At 35.7% G+C, this 24,623-nt stretch overlaps 1 protein-coding gene across 1 annotated transcript in view; it reads left to right on the forward strand.

Moving 5' to 3' along the window:
- Positions 1–23,863, forward strand: part of RAB28 (RAB28, member RAS oncogene family) — a gene marked incomplete at its 5' end in the record, with an annotated part of 39,101 nt that extends 15,238 nt beyond the window's left edge. Inside the window, 3 exons of the mRNA XM_009072280.1 lie at positions 14,488–14,591; positions 17,318–17,395; positions 23,433–23,863. Of these exons, the coding sequence (XP_009070528.1) occupies positions 14,488–14,591; positions 17,318–17,395; positions 23,433–23,525 (275 nt within the window). The remainder of the gene's footprint in view (positions 1–14,487; positions 14,592–17,317; positions 17,396–23,432) is intronic.
- Positions 23,864–24,623: the final 760 nt, after the last annotated feature.

The raw sequence follows: 24,623 nt of genomic DNA on the forward strand, positions 1-24,623 counted from the left end.
AGAGGTTTACACAGTTCCACTTTTACTGTCTGCTTTAAAATCATCATGTTGTTGAAATATAAATAATTTGAATTCAGTTCTTTGTAGTCTTTGAAATGCTGTGGTTCAATTTAAGAAATAGCTGATAAATTTACTACCATTGACCTGATTATCTTTGAGTTTAATTTCTCTTTTTATAATTAATTGAAGCAAGTTATATTGCTTTATTAAGCAGCCTTACTTTTTTTTTCTTATAAAAAGTAATTTAATATAAAGTTGAGTTGTACTATTAATTTTTTAACTGCCAGTCAAAATCAGTTTGGCTTGGTAATAATTAGTTACAAAAGCTTCCAAATGGAAGAAAAACTGGGCTGCTGTTAAACAGGATTTGATACACATGGAACAGTTAAGCAGTAATAAATTGCCTAGTAACTGAGTAATTTCACTCAAATATGTGCCAATCTTGCCTCTACGTTGAAAAGAGTTTGGAAGAAGAACTGATGTTTGAAATTGCTTAATGCTGGAGGTTTATTGTAATAACAGTAATACTCACTTGGCCTGATCTTTGAACATTTAAAGCTTGCTTTTATATCCCAGTGAATGATTTCATGTTCATTTATAATTTTTGTTGTGGGAGAATTCCCAGAAGGATACGTAGGAGAAGCACTAAGCGTCTCCAACTCCTTATTACATCTGCTGGAAGCACAATGGAATCAGGCGTGGAAGGGCCCTGGAGCTGACCTGGGTTGGCTCTGTTAGGAGCAAGTAATTCAGAGTATTGGATAAAAGCATCACACTTGAGAGGACAGCCAGGTTTTTAACATAGCTATTTGGCACACAGTCAGCAGAGGGATACCTGTGGAAACAGTCTGTATACACAGATGCAGAAGTAGCCATCAAGAATGCTAGCATGGGTCCTGTGAGGAATTGTTATTTATTAGGTAAATGCTTTCTGTAGGAAAAAGTTTGGTATTAATAGTTCATTTCCATGGCTTCATGAAATATATTACTATGAGATGTTTCTATGCATTATTTCAAAAACACTGTGTTTGGAACTGCTAGGTGGGGATAAGGCTTTTTGCTTGATGTTTCAGTGTGTCCAGTTTACTGTTTTTGGAAGGAGTTACATGTACAACTGTACCTAGTCTGGAAGAGATTGTAGAATGTTTGAATTATAGGCAGAACTACAAATGTGTCCAAGATTTTGTAGGGGTTTGGTGGGGGGAAGGTAGATGGAGTTTGTTTTGATTTCTGTGTATAACTACAGATTGCATCTGGTATCTTAATAAGTAGATATCTGCCTTTAATAAGAAAAAAATTAGTTTTTCCTGTGCGGTAATGAGATTTACTTTGTTAACTTGCCAGGCCCTTTTCAATTCTGGCTAGGAATTAAGCTCTTCTAAGCTCATGGAGGCTGCAGTTCCACAGGTGGCTGGTTTTGCAGTGAAGCCAGTTTGCAGCTTGAAGTTAGCACCAGTGCTCCACGGGAAATCAGATCTGTGACTTGGTCTGGGTTAAACAGAACAGTGCAAACTGAAAGGTCTATTTTTAACATGGATCAGCTCATTGAGCTTGGTAAGCTCATACAAGTTGCATGGCCTCCTAAGTAGGTGAGGAGAGAATAGCACACTGTGGCATGAAGGTGGGAATGAAGAGCTGGGAGTGGGACAGGTGAGATTTTCCAGGTTTTGGTGCTGGCATCAATAGGTCTTGAAATTGTGACCAGAAACTTTTGCTTTTGACTGTTAAAGGAGACAGATGTGAGTGGCTGAAGGTAGGGTGTAACAAATGTTGTATGAGTTTTCTCTAAGATTGCAAGACCTCGACCTCATAAAATTATTGTGAGCTTTACATTCTTTGCCTGTCAATCCACTAAATATTTGTGAATTTTAGAATGATATATCATTTAGTAGTGTTCTTGGTATTTAACTGAACTGTACCTTGTCCTGGTATCGATAGAGCCAATGATGATGTAGTAGATACATCAAAGTTAGAGAAAATATTTGACGGAGTTGAAGAAAAGCTGAGCCACCCATGCCTTGCAGATATATTGGACTAGCACCATCTTCTGAATGTTGAGTACATTACAACTTTGTCTTCACTAATCTGTTAAAGAGCATTTTAAAAAATTATTCACTCAACTAGGAATTTCAGTAATTGCATCACCATAATAACTTTGAGCTTATGAAATTGTTAAATTCAACCAAAACAAAGAATATCTAAAGTTGAACTAGTGGGAAATTAAGATTATTTTCTTTACAATTTTTTAACCTCTCTGTCCTAAAATATGCATTTAATATTATAAGGAGGGGAAATTATTTTGTGAAAAAAGGTGTTGAGTCCAGCAATTTGTCGCTAGTAGCTCAACTAAAGCAATTTAAGTAGTTGTTTTTGAAGTTTCAGTAATCCTGAGAAAAGTAATTTCATGTTGAATCAAAATTTTCTGTCAGCAACTGTTGTTTCAGAGTGCTGGGGCAGTCACTGAAGTTTGTTATAGGGAAATTTGGAAACTGCTATCAAACCCAGCAATGTCTAATGGAAAGAGAAATCTGTTTCTTGAAGTTAGGCTCATAGAAATTAATTTGTCCATAGGAGTTCTTATGAGCATTTAAAAAGAAGTACTGCAGTGTTAAAAATGCTCTTTCAAGATTATGAATCAAGTAATTCTGTGTTGCTCATAAAATGTGAGAGAAAATTTAGATACTAAGTGTTATGACTGTTTTTGTGTTGGTGTCCCTAAAATGATGGCACTTAAAAAATGACATCTCACTTGAAAGTTGTTTTTCTTAGTATGTGTATACTTAATTCCTGTGTTTCTGAAGGATGTTGGATCCCAAAAGTGAAATATCTTATTTAGTACTTACAGAAAATTTTGAGAATGTGAGAAGAAATGCTGCTGCTGGAATTTTAAAGGTACAAAGTAACAATTACTTATTTTAATGCCCTACTGTATTTGAGTTATGGTACTTCATTAACAGAACTGCTATTTCACCGACATGGTCACCCTAATGCTATAACTGTGTCACTTACAACTTCATTAGACATATCCTTGCTAATGCCAGTGTGTCAGTGTGCCTGTGGGAACTGGAATTCCAGATGTTATTGGGCATCCTGGATTATAGTTTGTGTGAGCACAGGTTAGTTTGTTCTGTTTTGCTTTCTCAGCATCATTCAATAAACATGTTCAACTGTGTTCCTGTCCTGGTCACTGTGACTGCCCAATGATTTTTATAACTGATTTACTATAGCAAGAAAAATCCAGCTGGGAGGTGTTCTGTCCTTGTTCTCCTTGTCTCTAGGAAATAACTACTTAAAAAGACAATTGAATCTACCAGCTTTAACTTAATTTAATAACTTAATTTCTCATCAGCACAAAGATTAGGAACCCCGAACACAAGTGTTAAAGGTGAAAGATGATTCAATGTGCAAAGTAGTAAATTGATCAGTGAAATTTCCTGTGATCTTAGCAAGGCATTAAATTTTCTTTTCCTACATGTTTCATTTTCCATTTGTAAAAATAAGAATGGTATTTGCATAATTTACTGGGAAGAGAATTAGTCACCAAATGATGTCTTACTAATTGGGAAGGGCTTATAAACTGACACTGGGGCCATATAAAGATGGATAGATAAAAAGCAGCAGCAAACACGGTATCTTCTTTCCAGGAGAAGCTTGTAAGCTTAGGATATGTTTTGATGCCAGGAAAACCTGGGTTAGTAAAACCAGTTTGACTGTTAAGTGAGTGTTTGTTTATTCAGCGCTGGGTGTGGGGGATGCTCCTCCTAACACGTACCTCCTGGGGATCCAGAGTTAACAGTCTGTGATGTATAGGTATACATATGCATTAATTAGCTATACATATTCATTACTCAGTACTGCATATTCCTATCATTTCCAAGAAAGGGTGTTACTCTTCTTAGAACTTGATCACACCTCCACGCGCCTGCGCTCTGCTGTCTGGTGGTCATCTCTGAGAGTTGTGAAGATGAAGGTTCCAACTCTTCCTCCAAGTTGAACTTTGCAACTTTCTCCTGCACAGTGTCTTCTCAGCCATGATCCAACCCCTAGGGACAAGGCAACCCAGTTTGCAGCTGCTTAGTGCCTTTTGTCTATACTTTCATATGTTAACTAGCTCCTACAGTTACTAACTTCTAAAATTACTTACTAACTAATTACTAACTCCTGCAAATTACTACAATACTGATAATTGTTTTACAAATTAATTGGCAAAGCAGGCAATGCTACACAGGTTAAACAGTAACTATCATTGGGCTTCTCTGCTTTCTGGGTGGGATTAATTTTTCAGTTTCTCTGTGGAAAGTAAAAACTAGGTATCCAAAAGTGTGAAATTAAGAGAACATTAAAATCCTGTGAGATGATGCGTTTGAGTGAGTGGCATTAATTTGTTGAAGCTGAGCTGTTTGTTCTTCATACCAGAATGCACAAAAGTGTTTCATGTTCTTTCATTCACCACCCCACTTGATTTGTTAAGCTTACCCTAAGAGTGTGTTTGTTTAGGTCTGTACCCTGCAGACAGTAAAGAGATATGAGGCAAAATCATCTGCACAGGGGTCTGTGCACCACAATCTTGTGTCCAGATTAATGCATTTTGAGTTAACTTGGTTATCTCTTTGCTTTGCCACTGTCTGGATAGATCTCCTATGCACCCAGTCACTTGAGTTGCAGGGTAGGGAGATGATAGTCAACACATGCCTCTCATCCACTCTCTGGCCTTATGATACCCTTTTAAAAAGAAAAAACTAGGGTTGTTCCATATGTTTTAATCCTAAAATAATATTCAGAGTGATTCAGTTTTGTATTGGTTTAATAATACAATCTTTTCTGAATACTAGCTTCCAAAAATGTCAGCATTAGGGGTAGGGTGGACTATAGGTACCTAACAGAAGGCATCAGATTCCAAGTATCGGTGTAGTCTTAATCTGTTTGGTCAAATGAGAAATGGTTGCAAGAATTTCTGCCAAGAATTTCTTAAAAAATGAAAATAGGAAATGTGAAAAAAATTCTTTTAACTGTCTCTTCAAGCTGTTTAAGCTAGTCATCTGTCAGTTTTGAAAGGAAGCTTGGGTGTATTCTTTTTTTCTGCATAAGAAATTTTACTCTGGTATGAGAAGATGCCTGTTGTTTGTATTTGCAAAGGTTAACATCATCTTAAAAATGACCTGTCATCTCCGAGATATTAAACATGCTTGTTATTAGGTGAGAATTCTGTAACATTGTGTCTTCTTTAGTTAGCTGCACTTGGTGTGCTGAGTTGGAGGCATTTGCTTCTGGCTGCTTTTCTTGGGTTGTGTTGAAACCTATTTAAAATCTTGGAAATGTTAACCTCATTAACCTAAGATGCACAAGAACCAGTTTTTTATAGCTTTAGCAAAAAGGTTGAAGTTATTTATTGTTTAATAGTATTTGAAAGTCTCATTTAATATGGGATGTTTTTTATGTAAAAAGCTTAATATAACAACTACAGCTCCTTTAATAAATGCACATCTGAGAACTTGTTATGCTAAACATACTCTTTCTTATTATTTATTGTGTTAGAACAAACTGTCAGCATCATCACCATGATTTTGCTCTGTGAAATATCCTTATTCTAAGATGCTCATATCAGATTTTGTGTCTGTCATTCTTTGAGAGAAAAGACAACAAGCTTTGTAACACATACACTTAAGCTTTATACAAATAAGTGGAAACCTGTAAGAGAGGTGTGCCCAAAACCAGGCAAACCTCACTTCACAGGCAAGATGCCTTTCTGGTTTTAGCCAGAGACCTAGGAATTGTTCACCTTTCCTTTCCCATATTAGACATACATTTTCATGTTTTGTATCTGTAGGAATTTGTCTTCTGGAAGGAGCTCAGATTTGGTATTTAGAAAGCTGTATTTTTCTTTAATAATTAAGAAGTATATTTGCTGATAATTCTTATTTTTTTTAGAAGAGGAAATGTTACAGTGTTTTGTGTAAATTACGAGAGTTTTTAAGCTATCTTTTTTTTTTTTGCTTTCTAAACCCAGTAATTTCCTGTTGTAGCTGGACATGTTAAGTGTAGGTTTTTTTAAGGATTGAAGTGCAGCACCGGCTATTATTCTGCCTTAGCAAGTCTTCTAATACAACATGTGATTTGTTACTATGTCTTCATAGGGAAGCATCAGCAGTAGAGCGTACATGACAGTGAGAAAGTAAACACATGCTTGCAATCAAATTAATGTATTTCATCTGTCTTCAATTAATAACAATCTGTCATGCTATCTATCTGAGGAGCGGCATAAACAGTTTATTTTGTGTTTGGAATAACTTCCTGGAGGTAGTTAATGTGACATGTAGTTTGTCTGACGTGAGTATAACCAGATCAACACTCTAGATGTTTTCTTGATAACCTAAAAAAATTACTGAGAAAAATCTGTACTGGAGAACTATATTTATATTTCGTTTTGAGCTTCCTTAAATCAGAGTAGTGGCATAGTTTTCAGGACTTTCATGAAAGAGTTTTCTTTTCTTGGCAGTTAGACAATTTTAGTGTGAGAAAAAGATTGAAAGTATTAACAAAAAATTAACTACAAAAAGCTGCAGTTTGCACTCTGACATTTGGGATTGAGTATCCGAGACTGTGTGCTGTGGTACTTCAAATATCAAAAGAGATTTTCAATCTGCCTAATGCACAAAGTCTGATAGTGCTGCAAACCCAGTACAATTTATTGCAAAATTAATTTGTTATTTATGCATAAATCTGGTTACTCTTATGATATTGCATAATAATTATTATTAACATCATCAGACATTATATTAGAAGATTTTTATTTGCACAGAACGAACCTCTGTGTCTAAATAGAAAATGAAAGTGCACTTGCTTGAAGTTCTAAGTAACCTATTGAAATATTCTTTAAAGGCTAAGACAGAATGAAATAGCTCCCTATTTTAGTAGGAAAGCAGTAGATGACTGTTAATCTGCATGACAAAAAGTAGAGAAGCTTTTTTTATTTTACTTTTTTCTTTGGCTTGATGGTAGAATTGGAATTAAAACTCTCGGCTGTATGGGACAGAGGTCTGATAAACTGGGAAATAAATCCTGTTGCCTGAGACAGCTTGATTTCTGTTTTATTCTTTAGAACAGTGCATATTTGGCATGTCTTGGAGAAATCTCTCTTTTATTCACTTTTTCATGCACTTTTGCTTAAGCAGAGGAGAGGCAGAACCCTCACACTCTGGAATTAAACTGACTGCACTTGCTGAGCAGTGTCTACTGCATGAGGATAATGTGCATAGCAGTCTTGTTGTCTTCAGTCTGTTAGGTTTTCAGGTGCTCAAGCTAGGTTTGTTCTTCAGAAATCACTCTGAAATTATACCAGAAAATAGGATAAAACAGACATTGTCATATACAGCCCCCTGTTTTATGACCCAGGAGTATTTTCAGAAGAGAAAATGTGTATATAATTTTAAGCACATGTAAATCAAATTAATAAATTATTAAAGCATTTTACTTGTCATGTCTGTGTGGGCTAATCATGATAGTTCATTATTTAAACATTATGTAATTGTATACCTTGTGTGAACAGCTGCAAATACTTTGCAGAAAGATTTATATTTCATTTTTCACAGCATACCGTAAAAGAATATATTTTTGGGTGGTACCATAGATTAATAAAGATGTTTACTCATAACTTTAAAACTACCCTTAATTATATTGAAATATGACATAGTTATAATATGTAAAACAACTAAAAAACTAGAGAGTTGTAAATTCATTTATGTGTTAATACCAGTTTTAATGGAAAACACTGTGAGTATCAATTAAAAAGAAAGTTCATCTTAAACAGAACTGCCTCTTTTGCAACAGACTCCCTCATAGTTACTGCAGTTCAAGGGCTGAAATATTGTGAGGTTTGGGTGGAGAAGTGTCCCTGTACTGAAACTCTGAACTGTCTCATGTTTCTTTTCATACAGATGGTATAGAAAGTGGTTAGGTTAGTTATCACTGGTATAATTATAAAAAATGGCTTATAGTTTGCAAGTGTAATCTCACGAGTCAGGAGAAATGCCAACAAACTCTTAAAAGAGTCAGACTTGCTTCACATGCATTATGCATGGCACTGAGCTGTTCCTGCCATTCCCAACAAGTACTGCCACTGTTTTCTCAGCTGCTTGGAAGTACCTGCACAAGTTATCTATTTATGTTTCTTCCAGAATTACCTGAAAGGAAGATTCATGCAAAATGGATGTTTTCCTACTTAAAAATCCCTGTAGTTTTACATGGAGTTCTTCTCCAGTGATATTATGGGAGAAGAGGCTGGCATTCAAAGGGAAAGGGAACAGAATGAGTAGCACCTTTCCATTCTGCACAAATGATGATCTGTTGTCTGTTTAGAGTATGTGCAGTCATTTGCTTGTGTGACAATATTTAAATAAAAATATACTGTTGTTAAATTTTTGAAATTTAGAAAGATTATAAAGCCAAAACATTCATCATTCTTCTAACTGATGATAAATACTTTAAAATACTGTTTTTGTGTTTGTACCAGTAGCACCTTTCCATTCTGCACAAATGATGATCTGTTGTCTGTTTAGAGTATGTGCAGTCATTTGCTTGTGTGACAATATTTAAATAAAAATATACTGTTGTTAAATTTTTGAAATTTAGAAAGATTATAAAGCCAAAACATTCATCATTCTTCTAACTGATGATAAATACTTTAAAATACTGTTTTTGTGTTTGTACCAGTTGTATTACTCTGGTAAATTGTTACATGTATTTTATTATTGCATTAATTTTAAGACAATACAGCTCTGGGAGTTGATATAGAATTGTAGAGTTTTAGGAGTTGGAATGGACCTTGCAAATCATCTGGTCAGAACCCCCTGCCATGGGCAGGAACACCTCCCACTAGACCAGGATGCTCAAGGCTTAATGCAGCCTGGCCTTGAACACTGCCAGGGTTGGGGCATCTACCACCTTTCCTGGGCAACCTGTGCCAGTGTCTCACCATTCTTACAGTAAACTTTTTTTCTAATATCTAACATAAACTTCCCCTCCTTCAATTTGAACCCTTTACCCCTTGTCCTGTCATTGCAGTTCCTAACAAAGAGTCCCTCTCTGGCTCCTTGTAGGCCCTTCAGATATTGAAGAGTTGCTATGAGGTCTCCACACAGTCTTGTCTTCTCCAGGCTGATCAACCCCAACTTCCTTAGCCTGTCCTCATAGGGGAGATGTTCCAGTCCTCTTATCAACCTTGTGGCCTCCTCTCGACTTGCTCCAACAGTTCCATGTCCTTCTTTTGTTGAGGGCCTCAGAACTGCACACAGTATTCCAGGTGGGGCCTCATGATACCCCATGTCATGCTTTATTCCTTGAGGGAAACTCTGGTGAGCTAATTATATTTGTTCTAGTTAATGTCAGCTAGGCAGGTGAGCTAAATTAGTGTTTAAGATGCTTGCCTATTGATTTTCCATATACATATAGAGTAATGGAATGGAAATGATCACCCCATGCACATGGCTCATTGCAGGCTACTTTTTATCTTATGAAATGGTGCATATATTTAAATAGTGTAAGAGAAAGAAGTTTGACACTAGTTTTTTTACCATTAGTGGTTTCAGAATCTCAAGTCAGAGGTACCAGAGCTATTCAATGCAGAGTGAATTGCTGTTGAATGGCTGTGTGTGGGTAGATTGTAGAGCATCCCTTTATGTTTTATCTAGCACTTTCTAAGGTTTTTCTGTTCCCTTGCTCTTGTTCAAAAATGTAAAATTTCAATGATATAATTTCTCATGTAAAGTCATATAGAGATTTGACTTTGAATAGCAGTTTATGCTGTCTCAGGTGTTTGCTCAGTATTTTTAAATCATTGGATAGTTACCTAACCTTGAAGTCGTTTAAAAATATGGTTTCCTTTTCCATTTTGAGTTAGCATTGTCTATCAGTTTGTCACTGCAAATAGGTGATGTATAGTAGCAATTTGAAGGGTAATGAAAATGTTGGTGTAAATCACCTGATGTAACCTAATCAAATCTCTCTGGCTCTGACTTAAAATAACAATTTTGTCCTTGTTTTCTTTGAACTGACACTTTTTCTCCACAGGGGTGGCCACAATGGTGTTTGCATCTATTTCCTTACCTAAATTCTACTGTGTTGTTATTAACTGTTTTTATTTGCTGTGCTGGTTTTAGCTGGGATAGAGTTGCTTTTCTTTGAAGGATTCTTCAGGACATCCTTAGGAATGCCTTAAAGGGAGTATCCTTGGGATTACTGTGGGAGTTCCATACTTCTCTCCTAGATGCTGTTTTCTTTTTTCACCTCACTAGATCTCTGTTTAATCTCACCTATAAATCAAAATTGAACTCTCTGGAGTTCATGAAAAGCAAGTATTTTAGTAAGCCTTACCTACTTTTGCTACAGCAGACACTGACCTGTGCTGGTTTAATCTTCAAGGGGAGATTTTCACTAGGATCTGTTTAGCTTGGTGAAAGTCGTGTCTGAATTCCTGACATTTCTAATCTTTTTTTGTTGTGCCAGTATCTCTATGGGATACCTGTACATACAGATGTGTATAGATCTGTTAGTTCTGGAAGATCAGGTTATCTTGCTAGCTTTAATTGAAATGATTATTCATACTAGACAAGCTTAAAGGTGCATGTTTAGTTTTATTTCAGAGAATCAACAAACTGAGCTCTTGACAGATTGCAGGAGAAGATAAATAAAGCAATGGAGATAATATTGGAGAATATCTGGAAGCCATTGGGTTTTTTTGTAGCTGTCACTTGAGCTATTTAGTGTGTATTTCAGGCATAAAAATGAAGACAGCATCAACCCATATTGTGGATGCCTTTTCTTAGAAAGGGACTTCAGAGTTATCTGATGAGCCCCTTTTTCTGTCCTCATCAGGGAAACAGTACTATGACCTATCTCTATTTCTCCTCCCCCCATTGCTCATGATGTCCCTCTGCTTCCTGATTTAAAATTTCATGCCCTTTATTTTATTCCATTTAATGTAAATATACTAAGTGGTTCCTTTCTAGAGAAGGAATTAGCAGTGCACTCCTTTGACATTTAACTATTGCTTTGTAGGTTATACTTTAACTGTACCTTCACTGCATTCTCCAAAGCTGACACATCTTGGGCTTGCTTTAGCTTCTCATGATCAGAAAACATTATTAATGTGGATACCAGAATTTGTATTCAAGCACTTGACATTTGTGTGCTGTAGATATTCACAGTCTGCAAATAGTTAAACCTCTTTTCACTTTTCAGACTTGTGTCTTGTGTCCTTGTGTCTCCATTATACCTCCCATTGTGAATTTGTAGCCATCAGTTTATATTCTACTTGGTAAAAATGAGGCTATTAATTTCCCCCTGCCATTGCCTTCTTTCTCATTCCCTTCAGATGAAGAGGGTGACTGTACCATCTGGCACATAAACTTCACTTTGGGCCTTTCTCTAAATGGTTGTGTTTGATGTGTGGCCAAATCTTGCAGATTCTTTCTTTGAGACCTTTGTTAGATATGGCCTATCATGGCCATTACCACTGTGAAAATGTTCTCATTTTGTATCATAATTGCAATAATTCCTTTTTCTTGGCCAATGCTATGTTATCTAGTCATTTAGAATATTCTGCAAGATCATTTTTCTCGTTTGTAAAATCAAATTGTGTTTATGTATCTGATTCGCTTTCTTTCAATCCAAAACTTATTTGTCTTTGCCTTTAAACTTTTCATGGCTCAAGTGCATTCTGTTATCATCCTTCATCCCAAGATATCTGTTCCTGCTGTTAATTGGCTCATCATATGAGTCCACATGGGTCAGCTGTTAGTTTTCTTTCTGTAAAGTCACTGCATTCCTTATAAACATCTTTTTAGAAAATCATTTTTCTCCTCCAAATCTTTCCTTCAAGTCTTTTTGCTGTCATGTCTAAATATAAGCTGGACAAGACATATCTCCTGGTGTGCTAAGAATTCTGCCTGTCAAGCTGACCAACATCAGATGTTCAAAAAAAAGGACTGGAGGGTAACTATTCACTGTATTTTAGCTGATCTTCAATAACTGTATGGTTGTGCCCTTGGCCTGTGGATGATGCAAAGGAATTGGAGTTTGGATAGTTGTTCTTCATTGACTGCAACTGCAATTTTGTATAGTTAAGTATTTATTAACACTTGAAACTCTTGTACAAAACTGTGTCCTTCTTCATTGAGAACTAATGTAACATGAATTGCCTCCCATTTCCTGTGGGCTGTGAGTGCACACATGGACAGTCACCTGGCATAACAGTAACTGCAGTTCACAGCAGACTGCTTGGAATTCAGAAAGCATAAGGGGAAATCCTGGTTAATGGGGAGAAGGAATGAGAAGTACACAAAATTCAGATAAATAAGTTCACCTTGATTTTTCACTTTCAGTCTTAGTTTCTATGATCTTGTGTGCTTAGTTTCTCTGCTGTAGTAAAGTATATGCTCTCCTGACCATATTTTGTTCTTCTTGTTTCCTCGTAGAAAATAGGAGACGTTTGAGGATATGATTTCTAATATAGCAGTGGCATTTTCTTCCTCAAAATTCCTTTAGCTTTTAGCCTGCTGTTGTCTTTGTCCTCTCTCTATTCTTTCCTTCCTGGGAAAGAGAGTTTGAGAGAGTTGGTAACTTGTGAGCTTGTCTTTATGGACTTATGTAAGCATATCATGGTATTTGAGAGGACTGTAGTGTAAATGTTATCTATCTATCTATCTATTTATCTATCTATCTATTTATCTATCTATCTTTATTGTAATCATGTGTAGGTTTTTGGATTTCAGATAGAGTCAGAGAAATACAACGCGTGAAATTTGGAGCTGGGGTTAAAGTTCCTTTAAAAGTTCATCAAACAAAGAAAATATATATTTACTACTCCCAAAAGAGTAATCTCACTGTTGTGTTTTTCAAGCTGCTAATATGTGAAGCGTAAAAATAATAGTTAATAACGATGTGTTTTAGGCAGCATGCAGTATTTTATTCTTAAAAGCATTTCAAAAGAGGCTCTCGTAGTTAGTGTTCAGAGAAAAATGTTAAGTGACTGCATGAGTTTGTAACAAAATTGCTGTGGACTTTGGGTTTTATTTTAGCAAATGTATTTGTTCTTCTGACATTTTATGAAATTATATGGTTGATGTTTAGTGTTATTGAAACGCTGCACTGCAAACATTAGTGTTAATAGCTTTGCATTTTAGTCCGTTACAAATTAATGCCTGTGGTAACTGGATGATTTTAGGCCTGTTCTTACAAACAAGGCCTTACTGATGTACAAGGAACAGTAATATGTGGCAAAACCTCCCCATTAACCAAGGTAAGCAGTATAAATGGGGTGTAGGAATCCCCTGTTAGACTAAAATCTCCAAGAGAAAATCTCCAGAGCCTACAAATTAAAGACCTCCAATATCATTTAAAAATAAAGCCTTTTATGTAGTAGGAGAGCATTTTTTCAGCTGATAATCAAATGACACTATTATACAGGCTTACTAGATTTGCAAATTTACAAGTTTTTACAAGTCAGTTGGGTCCCTTCCTCAGGAAATCAGTTTAAGGTTTTTTTTCCTGTATTGACTCAAAGAGCCTGGTTGTCCTTAAATCCTTCTGAATATATTTGCCTTATAATTTGACTGCATTGAGTCAACACCCTTATAGGAACCGTAATGCAGTAAAAAAAGAGAAACTGTCCAATATAGTTTCCAGTTACCTTAGGATCAGATTTGGAGAAACTGGAATGTACACAATAAAACTTGTGCAAGACTTGAGTTCCATGAGGTTTTGGAACCAACCAGTGCTTTTCAACATAAAGTACCATTTGAAAGCTTTGCTCTGCTTCCAATGGTTATAAAATGATAAAAATGAGAATGTGTGTGTGTGTCTTGAAATGTGCATGTTACTTTTTTCAACCTTCTGAACCATACCTTTGTGGAATCAAAAGCTTCATATATAAGTAATGAAGCATCACTGGTTTTACTCAGTTAATTTTTTTTATTCTAGTGAATGTTTTTGCTTTGCCACTTTCTGCAATAAAGTTCTTTATAAGTAATTTACATTTTTTACTTTGGAAAAATATGTTGATTCAGAGGTACTGGGTGAACTTATTTTGTAGAAGTCTTTAGGTTACACTGGAATCCCTAATATGAATTTTGCTTGCAAACACAATATGCAGTGTTTACTTCTGTCTCATTTTTGTATGTAGTTAGCAGTAAAGTTGTTACAGATTGTATTAATGTATCCAGAAATAAACTTGTCCTTTTTTTGAGATGTAAATTTATTGCATTTGACCATACAATTTTAACTGTGGTTTCATTTAAGTTTTGCAAATAAAATGAACCTGATATAGTTCATTACTTTTATTTGGGCAATTTATTATAAAAACAAGGAATCTTGCATTTACATACACCTATAAAGGAAAAGATTACATCTGATGTGTTTCCAATGAATAATTTCTAAGATGGGTAACTAAATGTACTCCAGTGTAATAACTTTTCCTTTTTTCAACATTTTCAGTTGACTTGGAGCACATGCGCACGGTCAAAGCTGACAAGCACCAGCGATTTTGTCAGGAAAACAATTTCAGCAGCCATTTCGTGTCAGCCAAGACAGGAGATTCTGTAAGTAAGAAAAGACCCTGAAGTTTGTAGTTGTCTGTATTTTTATTTAAGGTGCAGCAGTTTTATTGTACTTCACATAACAAACCTTTGAGAACTTGGACTGCTGCAGGTCTTTTGCCTACCTTTGTATGGGTGTATGCTATCATTATTGAATTCCATTGACTTCTCATCTGATTTTCAGTTTGAGGTTACAGATTTTAATGGAAATGGTCTAGCTTATACATCAGCATGAGAACTGAGACCAGCTAAATGTCTGTTTGCTGTCAGCCTGTAGTTAAATGTATTCCTTCATTCCAGGTGGAGTCCGATCTATAAACCATCAATACAGAAACTTTCAGCGATTGATAAATAATGTCACAAGTTCCTATTGCAATCTCAGTTTTTAATACAAGTCCTGAGCCATGAGAGACTCTGCAGGGCCATTGAAATTTGACCATTCTGGCATTTGTACCAGATGCTTTGCAGAGTACATTTTTGAACAATTTTTTGACTCTGAGCTAACTGGGTTATTTGTTTTAGTTGGAAGCGTATGAAAGAAAAGGTTCATTTTCAGTTGACACTATCAGTCAAATTAAATCACATTGTATTGTTTTGCTTGATTTCTGTCACATGCCTAATGACTTTGTCATTCTCATGAAAAACTCTTGTATCTGTCTCCTTATGTTACTGCTGACAAGAAAATTTATCTTTGTGTTACTGAACAGTAAGATCATGTTCAATTTCATGGCAGCATTATTCTCTAACACAAATGGAATCACTTGTTGTTTTAAGGTCTTTGATGAAATTTCTGCAGTGGAGTGCCTAATTTTATAAAATAATAGTTTTTCTGTAAAGTCTGACAACACTGCTGTTACAAATGCGATGAGTTCTGATTCTCTTTGTAAGTTGTGTTAAATCTTTGGCACATTTTTTGGTTTAAAGTATGAAAATTCAGGCTCTTTATGCTAGAAACAGAAGGAAAAATTTGTGATACTTCACCCAGTGAAATGATCATCTGATAAAATGTATTCTTTTCTCAAGAAAACATTTTTGTGGGATTTGGTAATAAAAGTCAGTTCATTTTATAAGGGTGATATATTTATCATTACAAATTCTGAAGGAATCTTTATTGCATCTTTTTATTGATTAATGAAGTACAACAGCATTCTACTATATATACTGGTTGCACTTTTCATAACTTACTGTTTAAAAAGAAATGTAAATCTGAACACACGTAGAAAACATAAACCAGAAATCTCTGCCTAAATTTCTACTAGCACAAGAGGTTTGTAAAGGTTCATCTTTAGTTTCAATGTAAATTTAGTTTCAGCATACATTTGAATTAGCCCTTTCACTGTTACTGCACACTGACATTTCAAAATCTTCATGTATTTCAGTAGTTGGAGGGAAAGACAAGGTGTTTATCCTAGACAGAGATTTAAGAAGAGGTTGTCCATTGCTACTGTGAGTATAGACTGGAGGAGTCTTAGTCAGTTAAGATAAATGAAAGATTTAGTATAGCTAACTATCTTAACGTCCATCAAACTGCATAACTAAAGCACTGAACTTATGCCTGGTTTTGTGCCCAAACTGTCCTCGTGGCAGGGGATGTAGCTCAGAACACCTGAGAGCTTGGTGTGAGTTAAAGTATGTCTCTGGACCTCAGAATCTCTAGGCAGTGTTTCCTTTCTTGTTGTGTGGGTGCGAGTAGAACAGACCACTACTAGGCCAAGTAGTTCAGAGAAAGAGCAGTTGTTCTGGAAGTTACCATGGGCTGTTGGTTGTGCCACTGATTTGTCACTGGTTTCCATCTCAGGTGTAAGAAGAGATTTGTGTAAATGGTATTTTTCTGATTTTTCACTGACAATGACAGAAAGTCCTTACCAGGCCTTACCTTTTGCAGGTGGCAAAAAATTGTGAAACAGTGTTTGTTAGTAGTTTAGGTTGTGAGCTCAGCCAAATAGCCCTGTAGATAAAATATAACCTGTAGCTTGACAATACAGTGCCCAGCAGCAGTGCAAGCTTAAACTGCTTATCTTGAATATCTGTTGTGGTCTTTAATCTCATTTAAAATGCAGCTGCCCAAACAGTAAGATAGGTGGACTGGATTGAGGTGAATTAAAGGAGTTATTTAAGATAGCATTGCCATGCAGTATTCTGTGTCAAGCCATGTCCAAAGTCTAACTCTGCCAGGCTGCTGCTGCAAGCCATATAGCATCCTGTTTGTTCCTAGGTACTTCTGTTCAGTATATAATGTTTTGTAAGACTCTTCAGAACTCAACTGCTGTTTTTTCAAACACGTGCAGTAGAGATTTTGGTGATGTTGATGCAGAGTTCTGTTGTTCTCACTTTCAGAAACCTGCATCTCTGTTGCACAATACACTGGTAATATATTTTTGTGCCCAAGTTTAGTGAATACCCTTATTCATATTTTATAGCACTGAGAGTAGTATTTGAGAGGTGGGTTGTGTAAAAGCTTGTTTAAACTTAGGTCTCTGGAGGCAGAGTAGAAGTGTTGCTTAACAATCCAGCATACTGTTCATTCCTTGGACCATTGTTGAGTTATTTTCTCAAATTTTTAAACAAAATTGGAAGTCCCAGATGCGATTATGTTCAGATCTGTTTTGCACGGGTCATAATTTTGTATATCTCATTGTTTACGGTTCAAGAATTCTTTGATATATTTGAAAGAACCTCAAGGATGTCTGTTTTTAATCATTTAAATGCAATTCAATCTTTTTCCATAGGTCTTCCTGTGTTTTCAGAGAATCGCTGCTGACATACTCGGCATCAAATTAAACAAAGCAGAATTGGAACAATCACAGGTGATTTTCCACAAATACATGATTTTTTGTAGTATTTACTGCTGAAAAATATATTCTCATGGCAAATTAGTATACTAATATATAGTCCAATAAAAATGTGATAATTGTTCAAATAAGCAAGCAAGAGGTTTTCTAATATAACCTCTTTTTCTTTGTCATCTTCTTCTTCCTAGTTCCTGCTTCTAAAAATAATGTTTCTGCCAGTAAGACTCTGTGTATGGATTTAAACCAAAACATTTTTCTACAAACCCTGTTTCAAAAACCTCAGAAGCAACTGAGGCAACCCTGTATAATGACTTTGAGATTACAATTACTTAAGTTTACTTATTGAACCAAAAGGTTGCTCTTCTAGTGGTGTAATGTCCTGGAACTGGTAGTTACTACCAGTATTAAACAAGTGCCACAAAATAAGTCAATAAGTTTATTTAAATTTAAAGGCAAAACATTTCTTATGTACAACTTGGTCTCCTGCTGTTTGAAATATACAATAAATATGTAATTTGTGAAAGTGTTTTGCCACAGCAGTGTTTGCAATCTGTGTTGAAGTGGTTAACTAGAAAACTGTATTGCAAACAGTAAAATTGTAAAATATACTTATAGAGCATATCCAACAAGCAAAGCAGCTCAAAAAAAGCTATAATTTCTAGGTAGAGAAATATTGAGTGTGTCTTTTCACTGATCTGGTAAGGTACCATCCATCTAATGTTCTGAGCTCTGTGATTATTTGAATATAAATAATTGAGCACATAGGGTTCTTTAATTTTACTTTGGTTGTTTAGCCATACTGGAGTATCAGTCTTAGACCTCTCTGTGCTGTGTGTTGTTGTCTTCTGTAACTCAGGTGTAAGATTGTAGAAAGGCATGCAAATACCTTAAATTTAAGGGAGATTATGGTAAAAGAGGTAATACAGAAAGTTATAGCTTTCTAAAGGAAGTGTCTGGTTTTGGGTTGTTTTTAAAGTAAGAAGCTCTACATAGCCCCTAACTGAGAGTACATAACTTCTTATGTCAAATTTATATCAGCTTTAAATAGTCTTCCTTCTACCTTAGTTTTGTAATTAGTTTTTAATTTTGTTGAACAGATCAATGGAATATGCAATATGTGGATCATGGATATCACAAGTTGCATTAGCAATAGCCTATAAATAGTTAATGTGCATAAATTAAATACTCACTGTGGCACACACATTACAGTTAATGTGAATCCAGGCTTTAGTAACAAGGTAAAAATATCCCTGAAAAACCAAGAGCAACAACAGCAGCAACTAAGAAGAAACAAAGCCAGTAAATAGATTTGGACAGAAAAGAAACTTCACTGTTGCCTCTCAGGTACAGCAGAAGTCACTGTGTGGTGCAATACTGTACATGTAGCTAAAGACTGATAGCTGGAAAGCAGCTGTCTGACTTGCAAAGTACAGTTAATGGAGCATAATTTCAATCTACTTGAAACAAGCAGTAGCTCTTTGTTACTAGTAAAATGTTTGCTTCCTTTGAGAGTGCTGTTTTAAGGGGGCAGTAAGAATTTCTCCAGTTTAAGTCAGAAACCAATGGGAATTGTATTGGAGTGTGTGTCTATTAACTGTAACTTAAGGCTCATTGTTTTATGGAACCAAATACCCACATCACTTCTTCAGATGGAAAAGGGGAAGTCTCTACATAAAACTGGAGAAGGAAAACTTTAACCTTCATATCCTCAGGGAGATGATGAGAAGGACGTGTCTTGAGAAAAATTCATTATTCTGTAGTAGAAAAGCCTAACTGAAGTAATGTGTTGGTGCTGTTTCCAAAAGGAATGGAGCTGGTGTCTGGGCTGGAAGGAGGTGGTGTTAGATGGTATTGCCATTACTAGGACTCTGGTTTACTGCAGGCTCTTGTATGACAGGTACAGGTCCCCTCAGTGTGGTGATGGGGATCGGTTTTTCTCCCTCTTCCATCTATTAAATGGGCACAGAACTTCCTTTAGTTGTGGAACAATTGTGTGACTGTGTTCCTGAACATCTTTAACCACTCTAGCTACTGGACTGTTAAAATAGATAGGTAGATGGATGCTAGATAAATGCTAGCATTTATCTAGATAAATGCTAGATAAATCAGTCAAATAAAACCAACACAATTGTAAGTGTGACTTATCCTTAAAGTATGCAAGTGTTGACTTGGATTTAATCTTTAAATAAAGAGTAAATGATGTAGTTTTTACAAACATGGACTATTTACGTGCTGGGTTATATATTTGAACTTTCTGTATTTTGTGTAATGTGAGATTTCCTCATTTTGAAAACTGAGAATGTTGCTGCTTGAATATGTTTGTCAGAGGACTCAGCTATGTCCATTCAGTCTGTGGTAACAAAGTATAAGATGAAATGCTGAGTTTGTGTAAAATGCCAACAGTTAAATGCTATATGTGAAGTATTGTCTAGTATCGTGAATATGCTTCAAAAATTATTTCTAGCACTCTTGATTTTATGCCTGAAGATCATGTTTCTTGTGTTTAGAATCCATTATATTTGTAACAGTCACTAGGAAGATCTTAGACATGACTCATAGGTGGTTAAATAAGGAATAGGAATTCCAAACACATTATTTTAACTTGTATGAATTTGTGGGGTTTTGACTCATAACTTGTGAGCTTTGATGACTGGTAGAACTGCAAGAGCTCTTGTGAAAAGTTGGTGGGATTCTTGGTCCCCTTCAGGTTAGCAGCACAACTTCTGTTAAGTGTCTGCAAGAGCAAGCCTTAGAAATGGAATTATATTTACCCTGCATTGTTTTAGAAAACAGCTGCAGCAGTTTAAGATACTAATGCAACCCAAGCTATTTGTTACTGCCCTTTTGCTGGAATTTATCACTCCCACAGCAGAATCAGAAAATGGAAGGTGATCATGTGCGTTGGCCACATCAGGGTGAAGTTGAGCAGCTTAGCTTAAACTGCTGCTGCAAGTTGTTTTTAAGCAAAGCTGCCAGACTTTGTGCTGAAGCGGATGAGGTGCAAGTACACATTGCATTCCACCAGCTCTCCTTTGGCAGCAAGGATCTCCAGCAGAGGAATAGGACAGACATTTGAGGGTGGTAAGTTTTTAAACTATCTCAGCTAGAGCTACTAAACCTTGTCTGTTAACATGCTGAGATGACTGTTAATCAAACCTTTATTTGGACAAAACTGTGGTGAAACAAAGAACTAGATTACCCTTTATGCGTGACTGGAAAGCAGAGCATGTTTTTGGAATGGAACAGTTCCAAAGTAAGAAAATTGCAGATTCTGACTTATTTTCAGTCCTCAAAATACTCTCCCTTTTAAATTGCAAGGGTCTGATGAAATTTAAGGAAACAGCTCCTTTACTAATCAAATCTTTTTCTTTCTGTATTTTTTGCTTTCAACTGTAGTGTAAAAACTGCATGGGGTACAGCTTTGTTCCTTGGCATTGGCAGGAGATAGCATTTTTGTAAGTGATGTGTAGTTTTCTCTCTAACTAAATGCCAGTTCAGCAAACCAGTGTGTGTGCACCAGCTTTGTACAATAAAATGTTTGGCAGATAAGTCAGATATGGAATACAGAACACCTGCACCAAAAAGGTATTGACACTGATTTGAGCCGTGGCAATGATACGCCTGACATAGAAACCAATGCAAAGAGGCCCAAGTTTTTAATTACCATGAAGTTAATAAAAGAAATACTGCAGTGCTATTTTTTTTCTCTTATTTGGAAGAAATTCCTTTAGAAAATCCAAGTCATTTATGATAGTCAGTTGCTTGCTACAACGTGCCTAAGCATAGGTCACTAACCTGCCTGTGTTTACAGGATGGGATTTAGACCAGTGTTTTGAGGAACAATTAATTGCCTACTGATTGCAAGACTTTTTTTTTTTGTTCTCCTTAGCTCTAGTCAAAAGATTGGTATGAAGAAACTAGGTCCTGTAAGGTCAGATAATGCTGTTTAGTGCTAAAACTCCTGCTACAGCCTTACATGGGATTTGGCAACCTTTCCCTTGATAACATCAGGCCAGGAGTCCAGTAAATCATGAGTGTTGTCCACTAGATAAGATAATATGAATGTGATCAATTAAACTCAAGAAGAGTACTTCAGCAGCTAATAAATCCAGGTCCCTTACCAGCCAATTCAGTTATTGTGCTTGCTTGACATAGAGGTTTTATTTACAGAAGTAATCTTTAACATATACTGTTCATATATTTATATAATTCAGTTTATGTATTGTTTCCTTTAAAAGAGTAGTATTATTCATTTATCCATTCATTTTAATCTTGCAAATGAAAGTTGAAGTATCTAAGAAAAAAATTCACTGCTTTAGAGAATCTTTCATAGCAGACTTATCTCCTTGCTGATATTGTTCCATGAATTTTTCTTCCCTTTGCATGAACACTGTATTAATAATGAGAACTTCTAGCAGTTTTGTTTGTTTCTAAGGGGAAAAAATGAGAACCTTTTATATAAAGAAAAATCAAAGCTTGCAGCATTTTGATGTGAGGTTGTTAATTTGTCATTGGTTTTGGATTATGTATATAGGTGTAATGTGATAATTATGGAATGGAAAAGATACTTGTGTACAGCTAATGCACTTGTTACAAGCTGATAATGTAATATTTAAGTATTTTAGAATTAAGGAAGGAATGGGCCATTGTCATCTTTTCTTCCACTGAGTTGCCTGCCTTTTTATTCTGTCCTTTCTCTTGCTTTAATACACTTTAGTTGATTGCATGTATGAACCTTTCACTTCGGTGCTTTGGAAGGGCATGTCCTCAAAGAAGCTTGAGAAGCAGCCCTGATGCTGATAGAGATGCTTCCAGCCAAACATGTTGCTCTTGTATCAGCCTAAGGCCTGAAAATGCACTTTCATTTTGCTTCTGCATAGTCTTATGTTATTCATTCATTCTTTTCAGCTACTGATTAATCTCTCCATTGTTTTCCTTCTCTTTTCTTTTTACATTCTTCTCCTTGCCCTCTATCCATCATGTTGATCCATGGTTAACAGCATGTTGTCAGGGCAGAACTAGTGAAATATCCTGAAGAAGATAACCAACAACACAACACTTCCAACTGCCAGAGCAAAATCTGCTCAATGCAGTAGTTCAGGTATTGATGGAAAACTTGGGGGTTATTTTATAAGCTGCATTGCTTTTACATGATGTAACAACTGTTACAGTAAGTTCTATTGGAAAATAATATTTTTTTATCTGTCAGGACTTGTAATGCCTAACATACTAATTTGGAGCTCTGTGTACAATTAATTACATAGTGTTTCTAATAACCAGATGATTCATAGGAACTTTGAAATACCTCATGTTACTGTATTCAGTGCTGTACAGTCAAAATATTACATAGTTGCCTCAGAGGGAAATGGACAGAAAGTTGTAATCTCATTTCTTCTCCTCATACAGGAGAGACCATCAGTCTTATCAAAAGCTTTGTAAATAGATTGGGTAATATCTGTTGGATCTGTATTGGAAAATAAATACTTATGGTATGCAAAGCTTCTTTTTATGCTAATTTAGACTTTAGCCAGTATGCCTATCAAAGCTTCTTTGAAATATCGTTGTATTTGAAATTTGCTTTGAGTTCTGTCTGTATTTTTTGGTGAAGCAGTTGGAGTAAAGACAAAAAAACAAACTTAAGTACAGTTTCCAAGTACAATTTAGGCAGTTACTCTTCAAAGAATGAGTTGCACAGTCTTTGTAAGCAAATACTGTTTTATTCTTTTCATATGAAACAATTTCCATGGAAGTAGAGCTGTATTCATTGCTTTAGCAAAAGGGTCATGTTCCATTTGAAGTGTTGTGAAAATCTACGAAGGCATTTGCTTCTGCTTAGTGTGGATAAATTGATAATTAGAACGAGAACTAGCACCTGATAAGACTTTCTCTACAGTAATGAAAGAAACCTATTTTGTCTATTATTTTTCCCTTCATATTTCATAGCAAAATGAAATGTTGCTGAATTGAATGTTGCAAAATAAAATGTTGTTGAATGTTTTGCCAGTATGAAGATTGAGTTTTCTGACTGTTGCTATGTTTTCTTTTATGACAGAGGGTGGTGAGGGCAGATATTGTCAACTACAGTCAGGAGCCCGTGACGAGAACCGTTAATCCTCCTAGAAGCTCAATGTGTGCAGTGCAATGACCATGCTGACCATAATCTGGTTTGATACCTTTGCAGTCCTCCTGCCTTGACATAGGCTCTGGGATTACCAGGATCTTTGTTTTAACAGTGACCTGTGCAACAATGCGATTAGAGGTTTCGAAAACATGTCACACCATTGTCCGTTAAGAGCAGAAGGCAAGTTTTGTGACTGGCTGAAATTCGAACAGGAGACCTCATGTTTTGAAAAGTTAAGATCTATATTATCTTAAATTATATTTAAATAGAACTGTATAACTGTGTTTATGTTTCCTCCTGTCTGTTTGACTGATGCCAGAATAAAAATGGGTGAAGAATCCCTGCATTCAAAATGCTTTTAAAGACATCATCGTGGAAGGGTATTTTGCCAAAGCATTTTTAAAATTTTCATCTCTTTTTTTTCTTCCTGTTACCTAACTGACGCTCAGCAAAATGTAATTTGGAGAAGGTATTGCTGGAATAATTTTAAGCACGTAATATATTTTATCTAGGGATAATTCTGAAAGTGTTCCATTAATATATATATATACTTAGCACAAAATGTATAAATTGTATCCAGTAAAAAGCAGTGCTTGAAATAAAGCTGTTGTTATAAAAATACTTTTCTGAAGTTGTCTCTGTGGATGCTCCAAAAAATGCTAATGTTTTTGTGTATTTTTATTACCACATCAGCATTACTTTTTGCAGTAACAGGTAGGCTCGTTTGTCTTTATGAATATGGATGAAGCTCAGTCAACAGTTTGGGCTGTAAATGTTGAGTGATATATTCAGCATGCATTAGAAACTGTTGATAGATCAATTAGGATTGGTCACTTTAAATAACTAATGGAAGGACTTTTGGCCTGGTACCCTTTTCTTTCTAGTTCAGAGTGAATGACAAATAAAAAGCTGTCTGCTCTGTGATCTTCACACTTCTTTGTTCCTTTTCTAGGAGTCTCTTAGACATACAGTTCTCTGCTGGCACATCTGAACAGAAAGCTAAGGAGAGAAAAAAAAATTAGGCTGACTCAATTCCAGACTAGAAATCTTTTCCTCTTTAAACTCTAGAATGTGTTTTCTTGTAAACTACAAGAAAACAGTTGGAGAGTCAAAAAATTAATG

The sequence above is a fragment of the Acanthisitta chloris genome, unplaced genomic scaffold (assembly GCF_000695815.1).
Source record: "Acanthisitta chloris isolate BGI_N310 unplaced genomic scaffold, ASM69581v1 scaffold16653, whole genome shotgun sequence".
NCBI lineage: Eukaryota > Metazoa > Chordata > Aves > Passeriformes > Acanthisittidae > Acanthisitta > Acanthisitta chloris.